The sequence below is a fragment of the Ranitomeya imitator genome, chromosome 1, assembly GCF_032444005.1.
Source record: "Ranitomeya imitator isolate aRanImi1 chromosome 1, aRanImi1.pri, whole genome shotgun sequence".
NCBI lineage: Eukaryota > Metazoa > Chordata > Amphibia > Anura > Dendrobatidae > Ranitomeya > Ranitomeya imitator.
The window spans coordinates 36,179,927-36,194,235 of record NC_091282.1 but is presented as its reverse complement, the minus strand read 5'-3'; the positions used below and the strand labels follow the sequence as shown (position 1 = coordinate 36,194,235).

General features: G+C 42.7%; 1 protein-coding gene across 1 annotated transcript in view; it reads right to left on the bottom strand.

Annotated features, from left to right (window-relative positions):
* SLC45A2 (solute carrier family 45 member 2) overlaps window positions 1-14,309 on the bottom strand; it is a 109,423-nt gene that overhangs the window by 43,415 nt on the left and 51,699 nt on the right. The window contains exons 5-6 of the mRNA XM_069745980.1: window positions 12,563-12,686; window positions 9,751-9,956 (exon numbers count right to left, since the gene is read on the bottom strand). Of these exons, the coding sequence (XP_069602081.1) occupies window positions 9,751-9,956; window positions 12,563-12,686 (330 nt within the window). The remainder of the gene's footprint in view (window positions 1-9,750; window positions 9,957-12,562; window positions 12,687-14,309) is intronic.

Genomic DNA, 14,309 nt, shown 5'->3' with positions numbered 1-14,309 from the left:
CTTACTTTTGATTTGTTTAAAAAGAGGCAGCTCCATATTAAAGAGCTGTCATTCCTAAACGCTTACTCTGATTAGGAGGTGAACACCCTCAAATTAAATCAGAGAGTCTGCACTTTAAGCCCATGTTTATTATATAAATACCCTGAAAACATTTTGATAAACAGCTAAATTGCCAAAACTTGTGTCACTGTCTAAATATTTCAGGACCTAACTGTATGTCTAAACCTGGCCTCAACAAATCAACTATATGTCTAAACCTGGCCTCAACAAATCAACTAGACCGTGGGCACACTTTTCGATATATTCTTGGCAGCCCATGAAAAGGGCACAGATGTCATACTTCTGTTTCCTAAGCTGCTCGGTACATGAAGACTATAATTTATAGATTTTGACGCCCGTGGCTCGATAACCATAGAGCAGTGTATCGTGCACATGGACTGATTGACCATCTCTGAAGACAGCAAAAGTAATGTTTACTTTAAATCCGAAGTGGATGTCCAAAAGTATGCATCGACTTGCCACATAAAAGTTCATTCACCTGCGTACACATATCACCCATGTATAAAACTGTAGGTTGACCTCCAAACCTTCACCATTTCTGGCAAAATATTACCACTAATGTGCTTAGCCTTTGAAGGCATGGGAGCAGAAATAATGATTTGCCTCAATTTGTGAAGGCGATTTGATATTCATTCCATTCTCTCTGAAATCTTTTCTCGTTTGCATATTTTTGCCAAGCGTCTATTGTTAATGGCTGCGACCGTAAGAAAGGGAACAGGACAAAACATTAAAAGAATTAACAACGAGGAACTAAGGAACTCTACCGAAAAGTTTCAGGGAAAAATGTCTAACTGGATATATGGCTTTCATTCCAAGTTAATGACACATTTCCAGATAACGGCCTTTCTTAGCAAACACGTAATCTGGCACATTAGTGAGCCTGGCCGAACATCAAAATACAACAGATACTTTCAACTTTATCCTCACAACGGTGTTCAGAGAGACATTCTAAGCCTCGAGGACACAGCCAGTTTTTTTTTTTTTTTTTTTTTTCAACCATACGTTTCGAGAGCCAAAGCTTTTTAATTTTTCCACCGACATAGCTTGAATTTTTACAAGACAAGATGAATTTTCTCTAACCCCCAATGGCCGAGCCTGTGAAGGCTTTTGCCTCTTCTTTTCTGAGTTATTTTTCATTTTTGTGCTTTGATTTTTCCCCCTCCTTCTTATAAATGGAGTTATGAATTATATCAATCACAGGCTTAGGTCATATGAAAACCAACCGTGGCCCCTATGTGCGCACCGCCGGGTAGATAAAACATTGTGTGTGTATAAAAATGAATTAGCAAATAGCTGGCAATTCTCGATAGCTAAAACACAATGCCCCCCTCGTTAGCACCTAGGTGCTAAACCATTGGTGAAAAAGGGTCTCAGAAGCCCCAACACTTTGAGTTCTCAGCTATAAGAGCCCAAATAACATAATAAACAATATTTTGATGTTATCTTTAGAATAATCCAAGTTTGAAACAATCCATGGATATATCTGCAGCACCCCATGTAGCCGGTTGCTGCAGTGATGTGGCCTTCCCTTCGGGGAGGGCGATGTCATGTTTGGAGGCAATGGGGATTCTTTCTATCAGGTAAGGCACAACACATCTGAATCTAGGCCAGGAGGGGGAGCTCAGGACCCGGATTAAGGGGATCGTCCTTACACTTTATGTATCCTGGTCTGGAGGAGGAGCCAGTTAGTCTGAGGGAGACAGTGGAGGGAGACAGTTGGTCTCCAGGAGAGCAGAAGGACGTCTGGAGCAGACGTAGGGGCCGAGCAGCCATGAGGGAGCTGCTACACCTGGAAAGAGTGAGAGGTAGAAGGAGAGTTGAATTGTAGAGGAGCTTAGAGGGAAGAAGCACAGTGGAGGAAAGGAGGGGAACAGCAGAAGGACACCCTCAAAGCCAGACCGCAGAAGCCGGGTACAGAGAGCCTGAGGTCATGTTGTTCTCTAGGACGTGTGACAGAACCAGAAGGCATAGTACTATATGTCAATTGCCTGTAACAAGTCTGAGGTGAAGCAGTGACCTCAAGAGCCGGGTTATCTAAGAGATCCTATAAACAGGCTCAAACTGCCTATTGTACAGACATCTGTCTTAGGACAGGAGAGAGGGGACCCTGTCAACAAGCTTTAAGCCGCAGGGACCTCACCATCTGGCGCAAGTAGGAAACGCTTATGGACCTTACCTGAGAGAGGGATCTCTTATTGCCTCCAAGCCGGCCGGACTACAGCTACACATGGTACCCTGGACTGAGAACTGCTACCATCAGTAAACCAGGTAAAAAAAAGACTGCAAACTCTGCGTCCTCCACTTATTCGTCGGCATACACCATCTTTGCCACACACCTTGGGAGCCCTGGGGGCCCCGCTTCACCTGTGGGAAGCGTTACCATTTTGCTGCAACAACATCACCCCAGAGGACCCCTTTAAACAGCGTCGGTCCCTACTGATGGAATACCACAGGTGGCATCACGAACAATAGACATTACAAATCCCTTTAAAGACCTTTCCTTTTAATTGAGCACCCAAGGCCACGGACTGGGTCACAGCCACCGTGACATCCCCTTTAATAGTGACCGGACTCGTTGCCGAGTACCCCGGTCCATATGCATGACCGGGAAACATATTGGTGTCATGGTTCTGTCTATTTCATGGTTGTGGTATCTTTGGGGTTAATCTTTTGGAGCCTCCTTTTGGCATCAGTGAGGCCTTTTGTAGCCTCTCTGTGTGTTCCTATCTTGTCAGTTATACTCGTGCCCTTGGCTGAGGTGGTCGACCCCACTGTGCCTTTGTGCCTGTATTTTGTGAGATTGTTTGGTTTTGTCCCAGTCTATCTTCCTGTTGCTGATTCTGCCTGCTGATTGTGTAGTTCGCTTGCTCTCTTGGTTCTGACTTTTGGCTTGTCTCCTGGTTTCTCTTTTGGCTTCCCCTTTTGTACTGCCTGTCCTGTCTGGTAACTTTGATCTCGGCTTTGGTTTGACCTCCCTTTGCTCTCACCCACCCCTGTGCACTTACCCCCTTTGTGGTGTCCTGGTATCATCGCCGCTGCGCTCTCCTGCTTGATGCTGCAGACCTGCGGGAGACTCTGCCTCCGTATCACGTGACTGGTCACGTGCCGCAGGTCCTGTTGCAGCATCTAGCCAACTTTCTTATCGCTCGACTCTGCTGCTCAGACACCTTGCCCGCTTCTGCTACCTCTGGACCCGACTCCCTGGTGAGTCAGTTTTAGTATCCTGACTCAGACTCAGGCTATAATTCTATAGCAGGGATCCTGACAATTGGTATCTGTTGGAAAAAATCGTTGAGTTGAAAAATGTTGAGTTAGCTGTCAAGCCACCGAAATGTAACATCTCCCCAAATTATGGATATATCATACTCATGTGGTGTATGTATGTTCCGACAGCCATATTGCTTCGTTTAGGGAAAATAAGAGATTAGGGCCAAAAGTGGGTTAACATCGAATCTAATCAGCCATCCCCCTCTTAGTGAGGGGTCTGGAGAGCCCCTTTATAATATGTAATCTACCGAAAATCTGGGTAAGACCCAAAAAGAAGCAACGTGCATAGATCTGTCCATACTTTCCACAACGTTCTCCTCTGCCAGAAGCTCTCATTGATGCAATTTGTAAGTAGTAACTTTAATTTTGTCCATTTTATACTGTTTTTGCCTGTATATACGTCTTTTTATGATTTCACGCTTGTAAACTTTAAGTGCTGAACTCTTTTTAAATCTAACATGTAATAGGTTTGTTCCTTGCTGCTCGAAATGTACCCACAATCCTGAAGAAGGAGAGTACAGCTTTGTTATGTTACCCTGTGTATGTCAGAGTGCAAGAAGAGTATCATGTTCCCTATCAAAGCATATAACAAATCCATAGTTCTATAAATATGGGGAAAAGGAAGAGAGCCACCGATAATATTAAAATAGTTACATTTTATGAAGGATAAATGGTAGAAGCAAACAATATTAAAAAAGCACACAATATAAAAAGCAGTAATACCGTAGGGGAACGTTTTGCAGAGGGTAGTGTGCATGGGATATTTTGGAGAGGGTAGTGTGCATGGGATATTTTGGAGAGGGGCAGTGAAGGGGGATATTTTGGAGAAGGGCAGCGTGGTAGGGATATTTTGGAGAAGGGCAGTGTGGTGGGGATATTTTGGAGAAGGGCAGTGTGGTGGGGATATTTTGGAGAAGGGCAGTGTGGTGAAGATATGTTGGAGAAGGGTAGCGTGGTGGGGATATTTTGGTGAAAGGCAGCGTGGTTCGGATATTTTGGAGAAGGGCAGTGTGGTAGGGATATTTTGGAGAAGGGCAGTGTGGTGGGGATATTTTGGAGAAGGGCAGTGTGGTGGGGATATTTTGGAGAAGGGCAGTGTGGTGAGGATATTTTGGAGAAGGGCAGGTGGTGGGGACATTTTGGAGAAGGGCAGCATGGTGGGGATATTTTAGAGAAGGGCAGTGTGGTGAGGATATTTTGGAGAAGGGTAGCGTGGTGGGGATATTTTGGAGAAAGGCAGTGTGGTGGAGATATTTTGGTGAAGGACAGTGTGGTGGGGATATTTTGGAGAAGAGCAGTGTGGGGGGGGATATTTTTGAGAAGGTCAGTGAAAGGAGGGGATATTTTGTACAGAAAGCACAGGCAATTATTTATTCACATACTCAGCATGGGATATATCTTATCTTATGGGGCAGTATAATGATACATACATTTTTAGGGACCCAGTGTCAGGAATTGCTGCAGAAGACAGAGCAGAGGGAAGTCTGCAGAGACGAGCTCTGGGTATGAAATCACATCATGGTGTCTATGCTACATTAAGCCAAAAAGGGATGGGAATGACTTCAATCATAGAAGATGTCAAATATAAGGTTCTTGGATGTAATTGTTTATTTGTGATACTGACTAGGTCTCATCACTGCTGCGGTTTCTGTATGTTGCACAGTCTGATGGCGACTGTTAACAACAACTCCCAGTGTCTCCTTACCATTGTTAAAGACATACTAGGAGTTGTAGGTTCATGAGATACAACTTAACATAGGAGGCTGACCTGACATTGAAATTGATCACTGGTGATTTATTCATGTACTGATGATGTTTCTGGTTCTGCACTCATGTACTGACAGTGGTTCTAATGTTGTACACAAGTAACAATAAAAAAAAAGTTAAAAGTTAAAAATCTTCAAAACTTTGAATTTTGAGATTACAAGGAGGATATGGCAATATTCTGAGCAGAAATTGGGCAGGTTCTCTTACTTAAATACTCAAAAACTCAGTTGTGGTGGTGAATTGATGTAAGTACCTCTTTAAATTGTGTGCGGCTCTTGGAATTGGTCCAGCTTGGCATTGTGGCCCTTGACCCAAAAACGGTTGTTCATCTCTGCAGTATATTGTAAAACTACCAATCTCTTATTAAGCCCAGTGTGAAGCGATGCATACAGATACCTACACAAATTAAATATTGTTACCATAGATAGACTACAATGACAAAGGTCTGCTAGAGGCAGATGCTGACTGTAAAACACAGCCGGCACCGACTATGTATGGAACGGGATCAACTCCTGAGCCCACTCCATACCTCTGCACATGCATGAATGTCTCATGTCCAGGAGCTTTTTTTCCTAATTTCAATTACTTTTCCTTCATGGTGGTTTATACTGTACATTGTATTCCTATTGAGGTTCAATAAAAGGGTTAATAGTAGAGATGAGCAAATCTATTCCACGTGAATCTCCAGCATGTAAATTTTTTAGTGATTTGCTGGATACAGACAATTTGCCATTCTCTTTGTGCGAGTTGCCTAATGATATGACCATGGCCTTGTTACACATTGCAGAAAACTGTATCAGAAAGAGAAGGCTCAAAATGACCTTCGGCACCACAAAGCGGGCTACGCCACAAGGCCTGGCAGCTATCACATTATATAGTATAAAACAATCAGGCGAGACTATCATAGCTGTAGAAAAGCCAAGTCAGGTCATACAGCAACCATTTGCAGGTGACTCTAGATAGCGAGAAGACATCACTGCTGACAGCAGCTTAGCCAACGAAACAGGGAAAGAAAAGTATAAACCACTGTAAAGACTATACAGACAGTGAGTGAGATCGCAACAGTGAAGAAAATTAATCTGTGAGGAAAAAAGAATAGTATAGATTTAAATTGGTAAGGAATGAAATAGGAGGGTCACCGTCTCTGCGAGGTCGGAGGGTCACCGTCTCTGCGAGGTCGGAGGGTCACCGTCTCTGCGAGGTCGGAGGGTCACCGTCTCTGCGAGGTCGGAGGGTCACCGTCTCTGCGAGGTCGGAGGGTCACCGTCTCTGCGAGGTCGGAGGGTCACCGTCTCCGCGAGGCCGGAGGGTCACCGTCTTCGCGAGGTGGGAGAGTCACCGTCTCCGCGAGGCGGGAGGGTCACCGTCTCCACGAGGCGGGAGGGTCATCGTCTTCATGAGGCGGGAGGGTCATTGTCTCTGGAACGCGGGAGGGTCACTATCTCCATGAGGCAGGATGATCACAGTCTCCGCGAGGCAGGAAAGTCACCGTCTCCGCGAGGCAAGAGGGTCACCGTCTCCATGAGGCGGAAGGGTCACTGCCTCCACAAGGCAGGAGGGTCACTGCCTCCACGAGACGGGAGAGCCACCGTCTCCGCAAGGTGGGAGGGGCACCGTCTCCGCGTGGCAGACACCATGACTCTCCTTACTGGACCAGTATAGTTAATAGTACTCTTGAAATTCTATCACATAAATACGCAGCACATTTTCAGCACATTTAAAAACTTTCAATCTATGGCAAACTGAATTTCAAAAGATCCTGTCATCGTTAGGTAATGGAGAACCACTAGCTATCCATCTGATGGATGTCCTGTCCACCTTTTATCTCCTGTTAATTTTGTCTAAAGTATCCATCCATATTCTACTAATAGACTACGCGCTTCCTTTTATCCTTTTCCACTAAACCCATGTATTCATTGCACTTGGCAGGACCGGTGACATCTGCTCAGTGCGATCTGTAGACATAATAACTGGATGGAGGATTAAACAGAATTATTTTATTTTCAGTACTCTAAATGCTAATCTCGTCTCCGGACCTGTCTGTGGTCTCGTGGCGAGGACTGTCCTGTGGGAAGGGAGATGAAAGGCAGAAGAGGGAGCGATGCTAATGGAAGGAGATAGCTTTACTGAGTCTGGAGCGGAGGAGAACCAGCTCACATACTGATAACTTAATGTCAGGCCAAAATATCAGGGACTAAAATCCAGGAAAATTCATTTAATTTAGAATTTAAGAATTCGGAAACTAAAATGTACACTCACATGTGCAGAGTTTTCAGTGTCAATTTAGAAGCAGAAAACAAAAATGTGTTGAATGCTGCAAATTTATGATAAATGTACGCACGGCGTATTTGGCGCAATTCTGCAGTATTACGGATCATTCATACTTCCGATTTTCTCGTACAAGTGCAAACCATGTTTTTCACGGATATCACTTATACCTGTGATAGTCTTTAGAGCCATTCACATGATTGTGATTTTTCGCAGACTGTGCGGTCCTCAGTAAATTGTGGAGTCATGTCCGATTTTGATCGAAGAATGCAACAAAATCGACAATGCAAGTTTGTGGCTCCGTGAAAAAAAAAAAGGGATCTCATTCAGATGACATCTGATTTTCATGGACTGTCAAAACGTTTTCCCTCATGTACAAGGAAAACTAATGAGGCTCGGAACAAAGTCTGATAAAAACGGTCCATTTTTCTTGTACGTGGATAAATAGGACGTCTAAATGAGCCATGAAATCGCACCAGCTACTCAGACCATGGGTGACATCTTGTTAAAAGGAACCTGTCACTTGAATTTGGCGGGACAGGTTTGCGGTCATATGGGCGGGGTTTTCGGGTGTTTGATTCACCCTTTCCTTACCCGCTGGCTGCATGCTGGCTGCAATATTGGGTTGAAGTTCATGCTGTGTCCTCCGAAGTACACGCCTGCGCAAGGCAATCTTGCCTTGCGTACACGCAGTATGCTTTGCCCAACTGCGGGCAAAGCCGAAAAGCCTTAGTGCGCATGCGCTGGTGCACTATGTCCCGGAAGTATTTCGCTGTGTTCCGGGACATAGTACGCCGGCGCATGCGCACTAAGGCTTTTCGGGTGACAGGTTCTTCCTGACATCTACCCTACATGAACGGTGGCTGTCGGCTGCGTGTATACAGAGCCGGCTCAGGAGCCGACATCAGTCTCTAACAGCAGCTATTGGAGCTCTGACTGCTACTGTTTAATCACTTAAATGTCAGTCTCAGATATTTCGGTGTTGAGGGTTGTTCCAAAATCCAACATGCTCCTTTACACAATGCGATCACGTCCTAAGTGGCTCTTCATAGGAAATTATTAATTTTACTGTATACTGAAACATTGAAGTATCAAACAGTTGCATGTTCAATTTCACTTGGGAGACTAAAGGAAAAAAAATGTTAACAATATGAAAAAAGTCTAAAAAGTAAACAATATGAAAGTTTAAAAAGGCATGCAAAAATATGAAAAAGTGTAAACAAATGAAATTTTTTTAAAAAAATTATGAAGTCTAAAAAATGTTAAAAAGAACAAGAAAAAGTCTAAAACAGTAAAAATGAAAGTTTAAAAAATATGAAAAAGTTTAAAAGAAAATAAAAAAAAATTAAAAATCAAGAAGAACATTTTTAAAAAAATATTTAAAAAATAAAAAGTAATTATTTAAGGTGGTATTAGCTTCCAGAACCTGTGACAACCCCAATGAGATAGGAGTCCGTGCCCCTTAGCTGGACAGGAAGCTCAGCGCAAAAAAAAAAAAAAAAAAAAGAACACCTACTTCATCCTTAGGTGGCTTACAGAGTATTTGCAGGAGTCGTCGCCCCTATGAGTACACTCAATGATAGAAATCATCGTTATGAACTCTTCTGACATATCGAAATAGAGAACATTAGGAATTAGAAGGGGGCTGTCATCGTTTCCGGAAAATAACGTTACAGTAAGTGATTTTTTTTTTCCCGATCACCGAGGACAGCACCAGTGAGAGATTAAAACCAAAACGCTCAGATAGGGACGGATCGACGATTGTGATCATTTGTAATCTCTGCCTGAAGAAGGAGCCACTGTGCTCTGAAAGCTTGAAAACATGTTATTTTCTGGAATACTTTTGTCATCATTGGGCAGAAAAGTATTCACATCTCAAAAAGGGAAAAATCCAAAACCCTGAACACTCCCCCCCACCACACACACACAGGAAAACCATTTCTCAACTTGAGGAGAGACTTATATCTACATACATACATGCTTAAGAGTCTTAAGTTAAGACAGGAGCGCCAGAAACACAAGAACAGAAAACTCCTTGGAGTCCCTTATGGATAAGGCCAGGTATGGTTAAAAATTCTCTCGAAAGTAAAGTAAAAAGCAATAAAAAAGTTGTAAGATGCTCAAAATTGTCCCTCACATCCCAAAAAACAAGACCTCACACAACTCCATCAATTGAAAAATAAAAATGGTGACTAAACCCCAAATTTGTACCCACATTTTACCCACCCACCCCCAACTTCAAGAGATTACAGATGATTGCTGGGGGTGCAAACAACATCGCATTGTTAATGAAACCTTTCACGTAGGTAATGCACAAAAATGGAGATATTCATTTTACTATTGAGATTGAGCCACAAAAATTCAAAAACGACTCCAGTCATAAATTACCTCTTCTTCTCGGTGGTACTCGGAGATCAGGTTAAACGGCACCGTATACAAAGTACTCGACATCACCCCAAACATGGAACACAGGACCAGCGTGGAGTAAACGTTGGGGAACAATCCTATGAAGCCTGTTCCTAATCCAAACAGGAGGTAGCCAACAAAATAAAGACCCTTTAATCCAATGAACGGTAGAAGAGCCTTCTGGAGGTCTGCGAAAAAAAGGATTAAAAATAAAAAAATAAATCGAATTAGTTACAGAATACACCTTTACATATAATTCAGAATTTGTGAACTGACAACTTAGCATATAGTCCTATAAAATGTTTAAAAAAAATTTTGTGGAGCTATTGGACAATTTTTCAAAAATTGTTGGTTGTTGCAAATTACAAAAAATAAGGACAAATTAAAGATTTTTTTTTTTCTTCACAGAGAGATGGATTTTGGAAAAAGATGTCTTTATGTTATCTAGACTTCAAAAAGTGCCCCAAAATTTATCACCCCCTGCACAAAATTACCACCATCATGCTCTCCTACATGCGGCACTCCTAGATGGGAGGTTTCCTGCAATCCAGTACTGCCGTGTCCATGTCTAACGCTGGCCGAGAACGTTCCTTGCAGCTTATTACTTCGCCCAGTCCTGCTCCAACTCAGATGTAAGATATTAGCGATTACTCTCCACACAGGGAGAATGGGGGGACAATATGCAAAACAACAGACGAGTGATAGCGGCAACAGTGGTGATAGACGAGGGGCAAGTAAAACAAAATTAACTTCTCAGTCTCTGGTTCCTGGACGGTGGAGGCTGGAAAAACCCACGATGGCGCCGTAGGTGGCGCAAGAAGTCTCTGATCCGGTCCTGGAAATAGTTGAAACACTGTCTTTGCATGGAGGTGAGGTATCCGGTCCTTCCTGCACGTGGTCTCCTGTCCTTCGAATGGGGAGCTGTCCGCGAGGAAATTTGCTCTCAGAAAAAACCTGACATTTTTCTTGACAATATTTGAAATTGTTTTTAATCTTTAGCACAAAAGAGCCAAGTTGGATTCTTAAAAGGACAGTAGTGACATTTGCCAAGGGTCTTCCACACCACAGGTCTTAAGGGTCGAGTGCCACACCCTATTTTCCTTGCTAGCAGAAATCTTGTGTTTGGGTGAGCAAATTTAGACTTTGGCTAAACATTGTGCAGTTCGCTGTCACATGACTAGTTTAGTGCTGTCATTTTGCTATAAAAAGGGGGGGAGAAGTCAGCCAATTTGCATGACCAAGCTCAGTTTTCAACAAATTGTGGATTTGGGCAAAATTCACGAGACCGGAAACCATAAATTTTCCACCAACATCACGGTCAGTTCAGCATGTTAAAACCAATGTAATTATGTAACATTGGGTTTTAGTCACGGGGCGATGCTGGCGTGGGTTCAGTCACCGCTTTGAGAACCCGAGCCGGCACTGCCTCCGTGACTGAATCTGGAACGCTGTCGGAGAGAATAAAGTTCATTTTCTCCCTGCAGCGCTCAGCAATGTGCAGGCACCGGGCAGGTAAGTAACGCTAATAGCCTACAGATTAACCCCATATCTGCAGGTTGATGGAGCTTTTGCTAGTGACAGGTTCCCTTTAAATGTACTACAACACTGCTCGGTGATAATACAGGCTGATAAAGTGCTCCTGCTTCTAGGGGTAGGTGCTGCTCTCTCTCACGATCTATATTATATATATATTAATTTGAGGGTGCCAACAATATTATCTGGCCCATTATTGAGGCTGAGTGTCAAATTTTGTCCAATTTGTCTTTTCTCTTCCTCTGATTTTTTGTGTTGTTCCAATATACACAAAGGAAATAAACGTGTATAAGAAAATGTGTATTTCTAGTCATTTTCAGGAACAATTTCAAGGGTACCAACACTTTCAGCCATGACTGTGTGTGTGTGTAATATACACTCAAACTGCAGTCTGGCTATTTCGGTGACAGCAGTGGGGTCCTCAGGTCTCCTGCCATAGCATTTTTATTTCATTCACATGTGGACAGGTAGTTTGCGCTGACATTGATGCACCTGAGCCTGCAGGACATCTTGAATTTCTTCGGAACTTGGTTGGGGCTGCTTATCCACCATCCGGACTATCCTGGGTTGCAACCTTTCATCAATTGTTCTCTGCCGTCCATGTCCAGGGAGATTAGCTACATTGCCATGGGTTGTAAACTTCTTGATTATGTTGCGCACTGTGGACAAAGGAACATCAAGAACTCTGGAGATGGACTTGTAACCTTGAGATTGAAAAATATCAACAACGACTATAGTTCTCAAGTCCTCAGACAGTTCTCTTCTCCTCTTTCTGTTCTCCATGCTTGGTGTGGCACATACAGACACACAATACAAAGATTGAGTCAACTTCTCCCCTTATCTGGTTCCAGGTATGATTTCCATATTGCCCATACCTGTTACTTGCCACAGGTGAGTTTGAATGAGCATCACATGCTTGAAACAAAGTTGTTTACCTACAATTTTGGAAAGATGCCAACAATTTTGTCCGGACCATTTTTGGGGTTTTGTGTGAAATTATGTCCAATTTGCCTTTTTTTCTCAGTTTTTTTGTGTTGTTCCAATACACACAAAGGAAATAAACATGTATATAACAAAACATGTGTACAGTAGATAATATGAATGAATATGATTGATATCATTTCTCAGCGGTTGAATGTACTTTACATCTGCATGACCGGCGCAGGACTTCCAGGCTTCACACATACCAATATCATATATACATGAAGGACTTGGACTCCATATTTATAGGAACGACTCGTGGCTTCAACCTATTACTTACATGAGTACAAGGATGAGGAGATGGCATTAATACACAAGCCCCAGCATCCTACTTCTACTCCTCGCTCGTAGATGAGGTACGCTGTAGAGTTATGAGGAGCATATGGATTTCCATGGTAAACAATCTGAAGAAAAAAAAAAATACAGAAATGTAAAATAAAATATTTAAAAAAAATAAAAATTGACTTCTTTTTCTGCCAAGTTTCTTTTATTTTCTCCACTTTTGTTGAAGTTTCCCAAACCCACCATCGCCAAAAAGAAAGAAAGGGCATCCAGCTCTTTACACTCAAGCAAACAGATCTAATTTGATTGTTGTTTTAGGCAGTAAGTGTTCATTTTTAATACAGCGCCCCCACAGGCAAAATGAAGTATTGCATTATTAGGTTAGAAATCAAAGATGTGACAATGTAATAATATAGGAAAATGTCTGGTTCTCCAAAGAGAAAAGAAAACACACTTTGTAGAGCAAATGTTAAAGAAAGATCCTGAAAGTCCAGAATTAATTCAGAATTTCCTATTATTTTATTTCGGACATTCCTTTTAGGATGAATGCTCAATTCTGACACTGTCTGTAGGTTACTCAGCACAATCCTGCAAACAGGTTCCCTTTAAGAACATAGGGAAAATGATCAAATAAAGAGGGGAAAAAATGAAGAAAAAAAAAGTGTTTATAAAAAAATACTATATGTGTTAAGTTGTTAAGTCCCTGCGCTTTCCCTGATCATGCAGCTTTTTTCAGTTTTGTGCTGCGTTGCTCCATTGCAGAGATATTCACAATTGTAGTTTTGGAGCTCAGTGTGTGTAATCTTTGTTTGTAGTGCAAGTGGGCATGTCTTCAGAGTCTTCTCTGGGGAGCAGGTGCTTTAATAGCTTCCTCCCAGATGCTGCCAATCATAGGTTGCAGCTGATCTAGCAGTCTATTAGTCTCAGATGCAGCAGAGCTGTGATTGGCTGCATCTGAGAGGAAGGGGTGAAAGAACACGGCCCCACAGAAGACTCTGAAGAAGCGCACAGTTGGACTACAAGCATAGATTTCACATACTGCGATCCAAAAGCAATAAATGTGAATATCTCTGCAATGGAGGAACACTGCACAAAATGGAAAAGAGCGGCAGAATCAGGGGAGCTCAGAGATTTTTACAAAGTAATTAAAAAAGCCCCCTCCCCCATTAACGTTTTTCACCCTAGACATGAAAATATACTGTAGTCTCAGTGTGTTAATATGGTTAACTACCGTTGTATTCTCAGGTATCCAGAGCTGTCCTGGTCCTCTTCCGAGTGATGTCACGACTCTTCAGACTCTCTGGATCACACTGCGCTCTGTGTGTAATCCAGAATTAGCTTTTACAATGTAAATCTATGGAGCATCAGAACAAGACTATGTTGACATTGTAAAAGAGACTTCTCAGTCACATATACAGCGCAGAGTGATCCGGAGAGTCTGCATTGCATTCACATGACTTAGAAGAGGCGCTGGATGGAATGCGTCTGCGTTTGTATATACATACATTGATCCATTGCATATTCACATTTGTTGTTCTGAAGCGCAGTACGTGAAATCTCTGCTTCTACTGCCACTTTATTCCAGGAAGCATGCATTTTCTCATAGTTCATCAGCGTATGAGATTACCGCGATAGACAGCATCTAGGAGGGACTGGTGAAAGCACAGGACCCCAGAGAATACATTGAACAAATGCCTAGTTGTGCTGAAAACAGAGATTTCACATACTGCTCTCCAGAAACAACC